Raw genomic sequence first — 17,389 nt, forward strand, 5'->3', positions numbered from 1 at the left:
ATTTACTACATACATCCAACCAGTGAAGTGCAGATAATTTAAACGACTGTGGTAAGAGAGAAAAGCGTATATCATGTTGGCATGACTTGTGTCATACATGTTGAAGATCCATGCTGAGAGGTTATTGAGGTCTGTATTTCATGTATCTAAAAATATAAAAGTTGTTGTCTGCCTACTTCTAACATATTGCTTTATTACATTGTCAGATTACAGCTTTATGACGGCATTCAAAACATTATTCTAGCATCTTTAGGGTACTGGAGTATATCTTACACCTTGAAATTTGGATTATATATTTTAGATAGTGTGTCATGCCATATTCTAAATTATTTAATAATTTACCAGTGTCTTATTGTTCTTAAATAAATTGTAAACTCTTTTTGTTATTCCCATTTCAATTAAAGAAATATTATGGGTTCAAAACAAGTTAAGCTCAATCGCCAGCACTTGTGGCATAATGTGAGTAGAAGTGAATGGGGCCAATCTGTAAATGTTAAAATACCCACAAGCAGGGCCTTAACCACAATATACATTGATCCCCCCCAATAATCAGACATAATACTTTGAACCCTAAAACGACTGTAAAATTATGAGTTAAACAACTTTACAGCTCAAATAATATACAAGTTTTAAGAGAAGAATTAATGAAAGTGCCTTTACAAAATTATAAGCTTCACATTTTTTCCTTTAAACCCGACAAAAATTGGCCCCATTCACTTCAGCTGTAAGTGCCTCACTGTAACCTCGGTCTTTAATGTTTTTAAAGAAAAGGAGGGATGAGTCAAAATAATTTTTTGTTGTAATCAACATTTTGCCAAATACTATTGATTAAGCTTAACTTGTTTTGAACCCGGAATATTCCTTTCATGTAGGACTAATGTTATTATATTAATTTTAATGGAAATAACAAAAATATGGTTTGTGTGAGAACAATAAGATGTTTACACCAAATAAAAAAAAAATTTTAAAAATGAAACTACTTCACTTCTCCTTTCATTAGGTGTTTTATAGGCTGTTCTGGTCTATTTTAGAACAATAACTGTAACTCTCCACCAGATGGAGACCATGATTTAGATATGTATATTAGTGCTGGACTTGTAGCAGTAAGGCAAATACACTTGATTTTGGACCGGATTTATCCAAGATAATTTATCGACATTAGTATGTGAATTATAACTTGTTCAGCTTCACCATGCCTTATTTAAAATTTATTCCAATTTAAACTAATCTTCTAAGGTTTCCTCAATTTTTAACTAGGTTCTCAGAGGCAGTTCATGTGTTCCTTTCCAGTATGGTTTAAATATTATTTTTCCCCTCTCATGTTGTCATTTTAGCAACTTGGCAGTGAGAGGTTCAAAGTTCATTCAAATAAATTCTATTATAAGTTATTTGAGTTGATTGCCATCAGCTTCATTGCCAAATCTGACAATCTGACATAATCCATTTTGTCGAAAGAAACCCCTACATTTCCATTCACAAAATTTCCACATTTAACAATGATACACCTTTTTGGCTTTCTCTATAATCATTCTGTACAGTCTTGTTTCGGAGTTGCTAGAGGAGATCCAGCTGGGCAGATGAAGTCTAAATTGAAAGCAGCTGCTCTACAAACGCATTGTGAGACAGAGGCATATTTTGTCCCCGTTGTGGATATGACTGGGCATGTAAACAGATCCTGTGCAGATGTCCTGTGATATTGGATGGATGAAATTCTGAACAGAGATGACAGCCATAATTGAGAGAGAATTGGAGACATCTTGTGTTAGTGAAACATAGGTTATAGGTTACTGAACTTGAAACATTCATTGACATATGTTTGTTTTTGTACTTGAAAGGTCAGAAAACCACAAAATACATACCATGTGATCACTGTAAAAAATCCAACTTCAATTTTGTCAGATAAGCTAAAAAAAAAATGTCTCCCCCTTTCTCCCCAATTTGGAATTCCCAATGCGCTCAAATCCTTGTGGTGGTGTGGTGACTTGCCTAAGTCGGGGTGGAGGAGGATGAATCTCAGTTGCCTCCGCATCTGAGACCGTCAATCCATGCACAACTCACCACGCGCCCCACCGAAAGCGAGAACCACACATTATAGCAACCGTGAGGAGGTTACCCCATGTGACTCTACCCTGCCTAGCAACCAGGCCAGTTTGGTTGCTCAGGAGACCTGGCTGGAGTCACTCAGCACGCCCTGGATTCGAACTCACGACTCCAGGGGTGGTAGTCAAGCCAGGCTCTACCACGGAAAATCAGGATATTGGGAATTTATAACTTTCATTTCGACTCATTTCTAAGGATGTTATTTATTTGTAAGTCATGGAAAGGTCTTGAAAATGAATGGGTCAAAATCTGTGGGAGACTTGTAATGCTGAGCACTATAAACTTCACATTGTTGCATATGCTACTGAGCATGCCCACTGGAGAAACATTGTGGCTGAAGACATTACCCACAATCCCCTGCACTTGAATTTATGTAAGTGTGTTTGGTGAAAGTGTCCCGACTTATGAGGACATGTAAATAATTTGTAAATAAATATTTAAAAAAAAAAAAAAAAGTTTTGAAAAAAAAAAAAAAAAAAGATGTTTAGCTCTTTATGTGTTTTTAATTTTGTTTTGCTGTAAAAATATGTGTTTGTTTAGTCAACATCAGGGTGATTACTGTTCTCTTTAAGTTTCTTTATTTATAGAATTGACTCAATTTCTAAAGGTTTGAAGTACTTGTAACCTACAACATCTTTTAAGTTGGACCAACAATTTGGTCTCTTGGTGGGGCTGATACATGATCTTATGTCAAAACATGGATCTACTTGAAAATAATGTTTTTATATAGTTTTTAACAATATTGAAAATTATAGTCAGCTATACTTAAAAATGCAAGTTTATTGAACTTAATAATCACTGATATTTTTGAGCTTGTTGAACCTATTTTATTAAGCTCCTGGAACATATGATTCAACTTGAATTGTTAATTTGGTTAATCTAATTTGCCTGACATTGAGTAAACTCAAAAATGCTTTGCAGCTGGTTGTCTTATTTGTTTAAGTTTACTCAACTTTTTATTTTTTACAGTGATATTTGGGTCAGTCATAAGTCTCTAACAGATTCATACACAGGAATATTAATCAAAGCATCACTGATGGCGTCAGTATTTCATTAGTGTTTTACCAAGAGGAATGTAAAAAATGTCTCAAGTAAACAAATACATTATGATGTAACTGCAAGTGTACATTATTAACAGAGAGATGTCTTTGTTGGCCAAGCCATAATTATAACCAGCTGTAATCAACATTGACATCTGCAGAAATTTTCAGAGCTCCATAAGTTTTGCGTCATTGGAGGGTGCTACTGCCACAAAGTGATATGAACCAGACCATATTTTAGTTATGCCCCCAATGTTTGACTTAATGTTACTTGCATACTCAATTCTGTACTGAAGAGCAACCATGCAAGCACACATAATATGGTGTCAGTTGAAATTGTGCCAATAAATTCTTATTATAGTTTTTTTATGACCTCAGACTCTCTATATATTAATGTTTTACAGCCACAAACATGTTACCTTGATACTTTTTTAAATTTCCATGCCATAAACATCTACATTCACATGCCTTTATGTCGACTTTCAAATATGGCTGTGTAGTCCATTTATTAAACTTTATTTCTTTGATTTCTTTTTAAATAGGACTCATTCCATATTTCCTAAAAAGAATAGTTAGTATGCTTACAGTCAATAGCTCATCCATAACTCAACATCAATATTTTAGGTAAAAATATATTTGAATAAATAAGGGAAAATTTATATTGACCAAATGTCAAATAAACAAATACCTTGTAAAATTTCATTGCTGGTTACTGTCAAAAAGGTTTTGAAAATATTTGATCGATACTACCAAAGGACAAGAAGCATGTTTATTTACATGCACAAAGTGCTTTATTAACTGTTTTGTTAAATAATAAACTTTATATAATAACCATGATATGAATTATAAATAGATATTAATATTACTGGCAGATTAGATATTCATTAGTTATATTTTCTGTAGAATCTACATTACTAATCATAATGTGTTCTTTTTCAATATTTAATTGGCTACAACAGGACTAAAGGCCCCCAGGGGTAAAAGACACATTTTATTTTATTTTCTCCCAAAACACTAACAAAAACTACCTCAGTACTTTCCTTAACACCTGTTTGTTACAAAATGTTCCTGATCCATGAGATCACTGCGTGCAAAGTCAAAAGTTTGACTTTGAGGCAATTTGATTTAATATTTACTAATTTTTTTAAATCTTGCAGTTTATGTAGCTAATGAAAATCCTTGAAATTATCACATAACCGACTTATACATAATAATGACTTAATTGTCAATTTCAGTTTTGTTCAATGTGATTGAATCAAACGTTTATTTAATAACTGCCCAATAAGCGAAAGGATAGTATTTGGTGTAAAAAGCCCCCCTGTTGCAGGGGCTAAAAGCCCCTATTAAACATATTTATTTTTCTTAAGTGGGGTGAATAGATTTGTTATGAAAAGTGTTCAGAGTTGGCTCAGACAGACTGATCCAAACACAATGGAGATTAATTTGTATATAGAATACTTGAATGTCATAAAAAGCCAAATGTGTATGAAACGAACAGGAAATAATTGGTTAACCATTTTCTGAAGTAGTTATTTTGAATAAGCATTATCTTAATTTGTTACTCAAAAAGCATCTTGCTGTCTCAAATGTATTTGCCTGAGTTGACAAAATTGGCCTTATAGCCTAACTATTGTCCCTATTGACCCGTTTCAGTGACATCACTTGTGCCCATCAGCGGGAGGAAACAATGGCGGTGAATGGAGAAACACCCATAAAACTATATCAAGAAAAACTCAAATCCATGCCAAGTCCCAGGAAAGGTGTATTCATGTCTGAGGTCTGCACAAATATTGCCAAATTTGACTTTCGCCAACATTTACATATATTTTATAAAAAATTAATCTCCGTACGCCGGCGAGTCTTATGTGTGACCTGCGAGTACACACGTCTACCGGTACATCACCGTAAACATTTCTCATTCAGAAGTTACACATGTTTGTGTTGTTATCTGTTCTGATTTGGTCAAAATATTACAAAACGTCTGTGTACACATAACTGACATCACATAAAAGACCCACAAGTGTTTGTTTTTTTTTTTTACTTTTTTATCCCTGCTCTCCCCCTTCATCGTTTGCTTGACTTTTGCGAAATGAAGCCGTGTCAAAAGATAAAACTTTATTGAAAGAAAACTACATTTTGGCTCTGGTAATTAAACAGCAGTGTCACCTTTTTAAGATTTATTCATATAAACAAAACGTTTGCCACATCCCAGCTTAGCACACTGAAGAAATATGGAATTTTGGTCACAAACATGGCGGCGCGGTCATACAGTGACGTCACTTGAAACGGTTCAATAGCTACACATATCACTACAACCGCCTACCATACAGTTGCACAATTTGAAATCATATCTTATTTGTATATTTTAAAAATTAAACCGATAAAGTCATCAAAGTAAAAATAAATAAATAAATAAATAAATAAATAATATCAAAGTTTCATTTAGTTGAAAGCAAAACAAATCACCTGTAATTTGTCACATAAATAAAGGCGAATATTTAGGCGAAAAGCTGTGAGAGCGCCGTCGCTCCCGGAACGCCAGTCCGTGTTTTACTTCAGGCTGTGATTGGTTGTGTCTCAAAACGTATCGAGCTGCCTACCTAGACAGAATTTGTAGGCATCATAGCTTAGCTGACTTGGAACGCGCCCAGAAATCTATTGCCCCCCAAATAATGCTATTTAGGTAGGCAGTTCGCTACGTTTTGAGACACGCCCATTGCCTACAGTTCTACCATTCAACATCATCGCACTGCAGTGATCCGCTAAGGCAGTGCACGCTGAAGTTTCTGCTGCCCATCGTGAAAGTGGGACCAAGACAACAAAACGGATATTCACAACTCAACCATCAGTTTGACTTCATTTGATCTCAAACGGACTCAATCCACAGACGGATTTCTTTCTTTTTTCGTAAATGAAGTCCCACCAAGTGTGGGACGGAGAAACGACGGCGGCCTTACTGTAGAAGAAATAGTTTAAACTTTTCGAAATAAGTTAACTTTAGTGGCTTCAAGTTACAGACTTTGATTTTTCCTTTTCCCAGCAGCGTGTTATAATCGTGCTGGGTTGGCAGCAAAATGTGGACGCGGATAGGAGCCGATAAACACTATGTTTTTATCTTCCTTTTGATATTAACGTCGCATTCATTCAAAGTAAGTGAACCGATTCTTGTGAACCGATTCATCTGCTTTTGCATTCATATATATATCACTGTGTACTGTATGTTCTTAGGTGTAATTAAATTAGATGCAAGTTTGTTACAGTAGGTAACTGTATCAATGGGAAAAGTTACTTTATCAAAAGTTTCCTCCACATTGTTATATAATCCATTCATTTTAACAGAGTCCTTAATGGAACATTGAGGAAATTATATCACGTAAATGTTTCCCTCGCTTTGTTTTGATATTTTACACTTAAATCTGAGCTTCGACTAATGTGCTGCCTGTGTGTTCTGATCCTGGTCTAATTTTATCCATAGAAACGAGCTATTCATAGTTGGTCTCACTGGCGTCTTGCATGTCTGTGTACTTGTATACTTGATCGACTTCATTTCTGAGCCACGAATTGGTTTATATTGGTAACTCATCAAAAGACATAAGTTTTGTCTTATGGAAGATGATGCTTTTAACAGATACTACTGCTTAGATATGAATATAGGTTCTATGAAGAAAATCAAGAAAACCCTTACTCTTTTTACCTCGTATAATTAATATGATTACTGTGTAATCATTCTATAGTCATTATTTTATTATCTATCATGTGGCTAGTGAAAAAGGAATTTATCTTAATTATGGATGGGATAATCAAACCAGATTCTGGGTTTGTCTCTTTCTCAAGTGTGCATGATATGAAGAATGATCATTATTACAACAATGCATAAAAATTGTTTTAAGGATCATATACTTGTTGGATTTATGCTATGTCACAAACGCATCAGCATTTGAGACATACACTGACTTTGTTCCAAACATTCACAAAAATAGACCTTTGCATGGAATCTTGTCTTGGTCTGTGACTTCTTGTTGGGGCTTCATTATGAAATTATGCATCATTTTTTGTTACAACAGGTGATAACAGTGCTCAGAAGTTTCAAATACACAGTGGCTGAATAAGGCAGAGCAGCAGATACAATTATTGTGCATTTTAAATTTAGTGTGAAAAACAAATACCTACAGTACCTCTCGTCTTTCTTGATAGTGATTGCATGCGAGCTGTAAGACTTTCAGCCTGCTGTTAGACTCATTTTGCCTCATTGCTTATGTGGGTGGGCAGTAACTAAGATGCAAAGAGCTGAATGATTTGAACAACTTACTTATATGGATCTGTTAATTTACCTTGCATTTAAAGTATGGAACAAAGTTTGCCATTGCTGATCAGAAAAGTAAAACCATTTTATGTATTACTTGTGTAGCTTCTTGGTAGGTTGTAGAGTCATTTTCCGACACCTGTGCTTGTATATAATGAGCTCCTGTTTTAGAAGTAATGTCACTAGTGAGTTGAAATTAGAGATGCTTTGGACATAAATATTCTCTGACCACCTTTGATGTCAAATCCTCCAAAAATCCTCTGGATCACATGATAACGGATTGTCCTTTCATGTATAACTTCAGATTCTTTAAATCTTTTTGCCCAACTATGCATTCACTCTGCACACCAACTATAATCCCTCTCTTATTGTTCAGACACCAGTGAACATGAGCCCCTTCTTACCTAACTGGTCTGTAGCATGGGCTAACCCTATTGCCTTTGATAATATGAGTCCTTTGTTTCTTTGTCTCAGGGACCACTATGTCAACTGCACTATAATCAAATTAAACAGAACCAGTGCCATCTGTTTTTTTTTTTTTCTCTCTCTCTCTCTCTCTCTCTCATTTCAAGCCAATCTAAGATTTGACAAAGACTTCATTTGATTTAGCTGAGAACGTCAGCCGCTGTTGCCAGCGGCATCCCTAGAGTCCTGCTGGAATGTCAGGGTCATAAGTATCAATCAGGACTGACAAAACCCCAATAAAAGCACTTTATTACCTTTTAGTTTACTGACACAATCAAGTGCTCCCTCCCTGCTGTTAACTAGCAATGGCCTGGTAATTGAGCAAGGATTCTTTGCTGTCTTTTGACGCATGTAATTTTTGGGTTAAACTGGCTACTTGTGAGGTTCCGAATGTAATGTTAAAAGGACTGCAAGTGGGTTCATGCCCAGTGTCTCTCTTTTTGCTTTTATCTTGTGTCTTAACACAAATGAAAGGGAAAAGGTAGAGAAAATGTTTTGAGTGCCGTTGACTTGCAATTATTTATCAGTTCACATTAGCAAATCCAATTTCTTGTTATTTGGAGATAACTGTTTTTGTAAGTTTTACTCAGTACCATACCAAAGCCAGACAGGCAGCGAATATCCGAAATATAGGATGGCAGGGGAAGAGTCCTTCATATTTATGAGGAAAGCGTTACCTGATTTTTTTTAGCGCTATGTTTAAGGGTAAGGTTAGGGTTGGGTTATAGTTTCTCCTACCAATCAAGTAGTGGTTTCGGGATGCATATTAAAATGTCCAATCAGGCATTGCTTTCCTCACGTCATTTTGTGATGCTTGTATGACACTTTCGACTTGCGTGTGGACTCGCATGCCCTTCAGGACCTATGCATCGCAAGTGCAACGCTCTATCAGCTACCAATTTGATTGCACACGAACAAGCATGTAAATGTAGTTAATGTAATGCAAATGTTAAAATTGTATTGCCTTTCATGTCATGCTCAATAGTAAAACACAGTGTACACACCTGACGACGCTTCAGACAGATTTCAAGCAGGTTTGAATTCTGTAATAGCGTCTGCTGGAGCGAGTTTCAGGAGTGAGCATACTACACGTCCACTGGTCGTATAACTGATATTTCTAGTCCCAGAACAGTCGCCGACTTAAGACATCAAAGGAGATGAGCTGAAGTCGTTCTATCATCACCGCTATGAGTGGCATTTAGAGGAGCTCAAGACTACATGTTAAACCTTAACTAGTGTGACATTTAAATGTGTTATCAATGACTTCATGCCTCATATGAGTAGAATTCACATGAGATTAGTAAAAGAAGCTGTTTTAACCACTCAATGATTTAAAGTAATATATATGCAGTAGATAATGTTTAATTTGTCATATTTACAGTCTGCATTCATGGCGCGTTTTATACGTGACTATAATATGTTCTGGTTACACTGTTATTTTACGACACTGATACTACTGCAAAGATGGGTGTATAAAAGAGTGTTAATATTTAGAATACAGACAAAATAATGATGATAAGAGAGGCATATATTACTTTGGGCAGATGTGTGAATGGCTTTTGGCTGCAGACGGCAAATGAGTGAAGCAGCATTTCAAACAACAGCGTGAATAGGCACTTGGAGTATTTGAGTAGATTTGATTCCTTTTGTGACTAATTAAACAAAACAATCGCATGACACATTCTTGGAAAATGTCTCTATGTGAACGATCGTACAGATGTAGGTAAGTTTGCACCAGCTCACTAATAACTCTGCACGCCTGTGTGTTGACTGAGCTCCTGGTCACACCTACTGATGGTGTGGACCAATGTCAGTAGGAAGGTGTTTAGCAGCCGATATGAAGTTTTCCTGAAAGTTCGCCCTGGCGTGCTGTTACTAACCATCGAAACTAACTCAAAAACACCTTTATGGCCAGAGTTGGTTCTAAATGATGTCCGTTCGTTCTTCACTTTCGTGTGAAGTTTGCCTGGACCTTTAGAATTCCTCTTGTCCAATCAGATTAAAGGACTGGAACTAACTGGTGTCTATAAATCTAGCAAACCAGTTCCTCTGATTTTGCAAACTTGTGATTGCAAGAATTTATGCAAATTCAACCATTTGAATTTTTTGTGGTGGCTTGCAGTTTTGTTGAATTTCAGCTATTTTTTCTGCATAAACTGTGAATCTGAGGTAATCTGATCCCTTTTCTCCATATAGAAAGCAACAAAACAAGTGCTTGATAAGCTTGAAGCAGTCAGGACATATCCAAATGCACAGCTGGCATTAATTTCCACAGTAACAGAGCAAGCATATCGTTCTTGTCTCCTCTGTGTCACTGCGTGTCATTAACCCTGCATGTATGAACCCTCAACGACCAAGAGCATTTGCCAATACATGAATGTTAAGTGAAATGGAAACATTTTGCATTCACTATCAAAATCATTGTCTAAACTTTAAAATGGCAGCTAGTGATTAATCTTCACACACTCTTTAGGCACTGCTTTAAATGGTCTGAGGTGCGGATTGGATACAGTTAATCTGGAGTGCTCAAATTATGCACTGTTACACTGGCAAATGACACTCAAAAACACGTTCATGATTAGCATTTCTGTATTTGCTTAAAATGCCCTTATTTGAATAGTACAATGTGGTTAGAATTTAAAGTGCTAAATAATTAAGGTTACCTCAAATAATCACGGTTAAATACAATTATTGCGATCAGGCAATATAATAATTGCAATAGGCCTATATGAATCCTCATTTGTGTTTTTAGTTTACAGTTTTATTGTAGACCTACTATTTTAACCCTACCAAAGTTTATTTGCATTGTCTGAAGCAGAACATTTTAATATAAAAATACTTTAGGGTCTTCCATTTGAACTCGTATTATCCATTTCATGGGTTTTGCCTCTTAAATGTTATGCACTAAAATAATTACAGACAAGTGCTCTTATTCTGTCATTGACAGAAATTACACAAGTATATATGATCTGAGTTTTCTCTGCAAAACAACACACACACACACACACACACACACACAAAATGCTGCAAATGGCATCACAATGTTTGAGAAAAGCCGCAGCAAATTCAGCCAATTTGGACCGCAATAATAAGGAAAAAGTGCCGAGAAATTCTGATGGGACTGAATATTATACACTGGTTTATAGAACTGAGTAACTTTACAATGATTCAGAAATTCCTTATGAACCCTGAAATTGTTCAAGAGATTTAAGTAACAGCTGACAGGCCCAAAATTCTAGAGTACATGGTGCATGTTTGGATAACCTTGATCTGAAGCAATAGAGGGCCCACTTCTTTTAAATCATAACATGCTATTTTATTTTGAGACATTGCTGAATATAGCGTCGCAAGTATACCCTGACATCATCTGGGAAGTGTTATTAGGGGTTTGAAGGTTTGGATTCCTGTAAACATAAAGCTTACTGCTCTAGGCGCAAACACATTTCTGTTCTGTCTTTCACCGTCTTGGTCTCTGCAGTATGCTCACATTTACTGTATCTTATATAATGTCTAGATATAGTCCAGCCATCCTGGTCACTTTAACACCCACGTGGTCTTTCAAGTAAGCTCTGAGGAATCTAGTGCACAGCGCTTAGATAACTGGGCCTGTGTTCAATGTGATTTTGAGGACGGAGATTATTAATGGGCTCAGTGTGTGCTTTTATATATCTTGTTTGTGAGCTGCTTGTCAACCTAATATGGTTTGTTACAATCAGGGAATGCTACGAGATTGAGATCTCTCAGAACTCTTAAAAGGACCGTTCACTCAAAAATGAAATTTCTGTCATGATTACTCACCCACGTATGGTGTTGTTCCAAACTTGTATGACTTTCTTTCTTCTGTGGAACACAAAAGGAGATTGTTTGGCTCAGTCACAATTCAGCTTCATTTGTATGGGAAAACTGTGCAATAAAGTAAATGGTGACTGAGGCTAACATTCATCTTCTTTTGTGTTTCACAGAAGAAAGTCATACAGGTTTGGAACAACATGACAGCGGGTAAATGATGACAGAATTTACATTTTTGGTGACCTCTAAGTTAATTTTAAGTTTTTATTTGGTCTAGCTCCTCATTCAACTCTTGCTGTAAATGGCTTGTTAAGAGATACAGCCAAATTCAAACGTATTGGCACATGTGGAGAGCAGCCTGTGCTGCTGTTATTTGTTTTGTAGTGAAGTGTGACTGAGGTTTGGATTGGGGTCAAAGTGGTTGGAACTAGGGATGGGCATTTTGGTCATTTTATTTACTCGAGTACTCAAAGTGATTACTCGAGTACTAGTCGAGTACTCAGGCGGGGGGGCATATATAGTATGCACATATAGGCTATGTTATACGTCTTTGGCTGCTGCATTGCGTGTCATTGTTCCAGTGCCTTTTCATTATTATAGGTTATAAAGTAGTCAGTTATAGTAAGTACAAAAGAGGGCATATTTTGTCAATATGTGAAGACTCGCTGGCCAATTCATTGAAACAATGCTCAGAACGCACGTGTCTGTTCTTCTTTCAGGTTACCGTAATAAGTAGGTGCTGTTTCTGAACCGTGTATCTGCAAACTGCAGTTGGTGCAACTGGAGATGCCATAACCATCACGTTTTTATAACGGCGTGTTAGGTTGAAAAAAGTTTTGAAGACCCTGTGTTCTGTTACATTCAGCTGCGCTTCATCTAGATGTTTGAAAGAAAGATTTTGCCGTGTGTGTGCGCACTTCTCTAGAGTTTGGAGTGCTGTCTTTGCCCCGGACAGAAAGTTACGCTGTTGTAGTTTGTTGCTGTGATGATTCATGCTTCCTTCCATTTAATTCAGAATTTTAAACTTCATACTGGGAAAACTGCACTGGAACACCACTTTATGTTGGACTTACAACTCGTGTGGAAATCTTCAGCTCTGATTTAGCTGAAATGCAGGAAAACATGTCGGCACCGAGGGAGATTTACAGTCAGTGATAACTAGCGCCCGACCGATATATCGGTATCGGCATATATTTTACAGATATGTGCCGATATGAAAACTTTTTCAGAACATATAATGCAGAAAACAATGCTTTCGAATTGGTGTCATAGCGTAGTTTGTCCAGTAGAGCGCGCTCCGACTCCATTGTTTACAGAGCTGACTCTGAGCTGATGGTGGCTCTGCAGACAGGGCGGAGTTAAACGGTGCGGATTTGAGCGGTCTCTTCTCGTTAAATTGCTAACTAGTTTGTGAAATACATACTGAAAAGTTAATAAAAAATGACCCCATCATTTTATATAACTAATATAACATTAACCCTGTCCCTGACAACCATGTCACTCATGTTTATCATCTGTTTGCTGTTAGCCAGCTATAGTTTGTCAGTGCAGTCAGTAATGTAGCAGATTGAAAGGTAAACATTAGAGCATCTTTTTGCAGTAGTTTTTGCAGGTTCATGCTGAAGAGACGCTTAAAAGTCAACACCATCATATATGTCGAAAGGACTGATGCCTGTCAACCAAAACATGAGCTCATTGATGATATTAAATGAGTCTGCTTTTTTATTCCATCAGTGACTCTTGGTCGGAGGCTGCCGTATATATTTAGTTTATACGTAGGGTTATGTCCTACATAAATTTAATGGTGCAACGCTCATATGTAGTAGTGCATAAATTGTGACTTAGTGCCCATTTATGCCACAACTAGGCTAAGTTATAACGTACGAATAGCTGATGCAACCGGCCCCTGATGTTTATTTAGCTATTTATTTTATTTTTATTTATTCTTTATTTTAATGGTCAGCAATTGACTGGTACTAAACATACAGTACTGATTTGTATTTTATTTATTTATTTTTTTTTTTTTTGTGGATTTTTCCACTTTCACCCAATTTGGAATGCCCAATTCCCAGTGTGCTTTTTTAAGTCCTCGTGGTCAGGTGTTCAAAACATGGTGGATTAAACTTTCTTTTGGTTATAATACACCTGTAGAACAAATGCTAGCATTGCAGCATCGTTTATCAGTTTGGCTGCTATGAGACGTCTCTGTTAACAATCAAGGTATTGCTGAAAATCACAACGTAATCAATCTCAAAATTAAAAAAGGCCCCTCTTTGACATGTTTGTATATAGTTGTCAGACATTTATCAATTAATTTCGAGTTCAGTGAAAAGTCATGTCAAGCATTTTCATTATCGATCATCATTTTCATGATCTATCATTGCTGTCAATTCCAAGTACTCGGGTACTCGAGTATACTCATGCCCATCCCTAGTTGGAACATCAAAATTTTTTAGCCCTGATGTATTGACTTTAACATTTAGAAAACCGTCTTTATAGTTTGTGTTTTTAAGCTGCACACGTCTTTTCAAGTACACACTTGCCAAATGACACACATTGTTACTTTTCTGCAATATGTTGGTCTGTTGAATCATAATTTGCCAAAGGATTGTTTTCTAGTTCCCTCCCAGATCGGAGATCACACTAGTGCACACATCCATTCCTCCCACCTTTTTCTGCAGGTAGCCTGTGGTATATCACTTTGGGAATCTTCATTTTTCATTTGCCAGCTGTCTGTGATAGAGTAGGGGGTGGGCAGACTCAAAGCACAGCTGCACCTCAGCTGGTATTGTAACCCTTGCAGACATGAGTGCACATATCTTGCAGCTTGATGCAAAATAAGCAGTACCCTTATCCTGACCACCTATTCTAAAAAATTCTCACACAAAACAAATCTGAGTCTGTTTCTCAAGATGCCCTCTTCAAGGCCAATTATGTCACACTTAACCATGGATTTACAGAAATGTCTGAGGTTGCTTCACCAAGAAGAAAGGATGAATTCAGGAGCTCAGGTTAACAGTTTGAATCAGAGTCTCCTTCTCAGAAAATCATACAGTGAATTTACAAGCCTTCAGGGAGTCCACAACTAGGAGCACCCGGGAGCACATACATTTCAAAACAAGAGTCCCCGGTGTATTTTGGCACTTGTTTATATATTGCTCAAGTCAAAACAATAAATGAATTTGCACAAATTACCCTGTTCAAATGTTTACACCCCTTTGGTTTTTAATGTAGTGTGTTGCTTCCAAGATGATCAATAACTGTTTTTGTCTTTTTTGATAGTTGTCCATGTATCCCTGATTTGTCCTGAGCAGTGAAGCTGCCCACTGTTTTAAAGAAGTTGTGGGATATGTGTAAATATCTGTTATGTCTAGCTTCTGAAGGGCCTAACCAGATAAAAAAAAGTATATATATTTTTTCTTTTATATTTGTTTAAATTCTGAAAGGTGTGTTTAAACATGTTCAGAGAACACTTTAGCAAGAACGATAACATTTCTTTGTGTATTTTACATTGTGCCATTCACTGACAGTAGGTTCAGCTGAAGTCCTGTGCTTACCTAAATTCAAAACACTGACCCCATCTGCTGAAGCTGGAAGTGTTGTTAAACAAATAGGCATGTGTAAGCTCCTGTTTTCAGGTGAAATGTTCACAAAGTGGCTTCAAATGCTTGTAAATGATTTAATACAGTCAACGGGAATGCATATTTTATTAACCATAGAATATAACTTTTTACTGCCACACAGCAAGCTGGTGTAAATTATCGTAGGTGTAGCAATGAACATACATACATATGCCCTAATCCAAACCCCAACCGTAAACCTAACCCATCAGTGGAGTAAAAATGAAATCCTAGCGGAAAAATGCATCTTCCGATTTCCATGGGACCACAACTCATGTCCCTGAGGCTAAAAGGTAAACATATTTATGCAGAGATATCTGATGGGAGATTGCGCTTTAACTCAGCAAAATGGGGTAGATATCATGGTACATTCAGTAGCAACATGCAGATTTCCCATGTGATCATGTAGTCATGGCATTCATTCAAGTGCTGTTGGTCTATCTATAAGAATTTTACTGCTTTATATAGTCTCACATAATTGCTTGGTCCATAGTTAGTTGCTTTTGTATAGCTTTGCTGCTTAAGTACAGACAGATACTGCATCTAATTAGAGCACTGACCATCAGCTAGGCTATTAGTTACTTTGTGTGCTTTATATAAAAAATTTTCACATGAGCATCACCTTGGTAGCACTCTGTGCATAGATGTAGATGGCTTGGTTTATACTGGGTGTTTGAAGTTGTTACAGGGTCACCTTCAAAAAGACTACATGACATTAAATGATTTGTGTAAGGAAATGTTTGTTTTGCCATTGTTTTGTTACCATGAAAAAGTTCTAAATAGTGTCTCAGACCCCTGAAAGATTTTATAGTTGTCTGTCTCCTTTTTTAGACTTGTATGAGGAACATCCTGAATGGCTACTTTATTGCAAGAGCATGACTCATGTATTGTTGTGCACAACTTGATGTACTAAAAATATCAGCAATCATTTGACCAAAATTAGAATAAAAAGGCTATTTGTTCCAAATCACTATTTATGGAGTTTTGTTTATGTCTTCCTTTTTTGTGTGTGTGTTAATTGTTTACAGTACACAATATTTCTGGAGTAAGCACAATAACTGTTTAAGATTGGTTTGTGTCAGAACTTGCTTGATATTTATGGTGAGATGAAAAGGTGAAAAGACTGTTGCCCCTATTTTCTGACTCTTATTTTCTGAAAACAGCTTGTGAATTGAGTTCCTAGCAGAGACCTCAACTTCAATGAATCTACCACAAGCCTCAGCCTGTCCTAGAAAGAAAGGGACGACTTTCTGAGTCTCCTGCAACCCCCATGAGATACAAGTTCTCCCAGGCTATTATTACACCACTGAAACCATGCAGAGAAAGAGAATTTCTGTGCCCTCAGGTCACAATATATGTCACAGTAAAAGTCAAATAAAAAAAGAGAAGGTAGTTGATGAAGCATGTCTCCTCACTCACTGCAAATAAACAGGCAAAACTGCATAAGGCCACATCCAAACTAATCCATTTTTGTTTGAAAAAAATCTGTTCGCATCATCATTTCCCAAAGGATTCAAAAGCCTACTGGGAGTGTTTTTGAAAGTCTCAGTTTTCGGTGAAGGAAAACGCTGTTCCAATTAATGTGTTTTGAAACAAAAACATATTAGTGTAGACATGGCCTACGATTATAGCACTTGTTTTCAGAGAATATATCTTGCATTGTTTATTTTTCATACACAATTGGCAATATTTTTTTCTTGCTGTAAACCAAAAATAAGACAATGCAATTTGCTAATGGGGCAAGAAATATAGCTTATTAGGCCACGTTCACACTAATAAGTTTTCGTTTGAAAACACATCTTTTTCTCTACATTTTGGCCTTCCATCCACACTGTTTTTGACAACAAAAACGCTGTCTTCATGTTGTAGTGTGGACAGGGGAAATGGAGATATCTGAAAACGATGATGTATTTTTTTGTCATGTGATGCAGTCATGTGATCCATTTGACCCAAAACAATCAAGATGGCAGCCCATGTTGTAGAGGTGTTTTTGTCTCCTATTCACTTTAATAGCATTGTTAAAGATACATTTTACTTTGTACAACCTTCACATTCCATACTTTCAAAGGCGA

General features: G+C 36.6%; 1 protein-coding gene across 1 annotated transcript in view; it reads left to right on the top strand.

Moving 5' to 3' along the window:
* The first annotated feature begins 5,874 nt into the window (after nt 1-5,874).
* Nucleotides 5,875-17,389, top strand: part of LOC127419591 (basement membrane-specific heparan sulfate proteoglycan core protein-like) — a 163,117-nt gene continuing 151,602 nt past the window's right edge. Inside the window, exon 1 of the mRNA XM_051661098.1 lies at nt 5,875-6,289. Coding sequence (XP_051517058.1) covers nt 6,215-6,289 — 75 coding nt within the window. The 5' untranslated portion in view covers nt 5,875-6,214. The remainder of the gene's footprint in view (nt 6,290-17,389) is intronic.

Source organism: Myxocyprinus asiaticus, chromosome 29 (genome assembly GCF_019703515.2).
Source record: "Myxocyprinus asiaticus isolate MX2 ecotype Aquarium Trade chromosome 29, UBuf_Myxa_2, whole genome shotgun sequence".
Lineage (NCBI taxonomy): Eukaryota > Metazoa > Chordata > Actinopteri > Cypriniformes > Catostomidae > Myxocyprinus > Myxocyprinus asiaticus.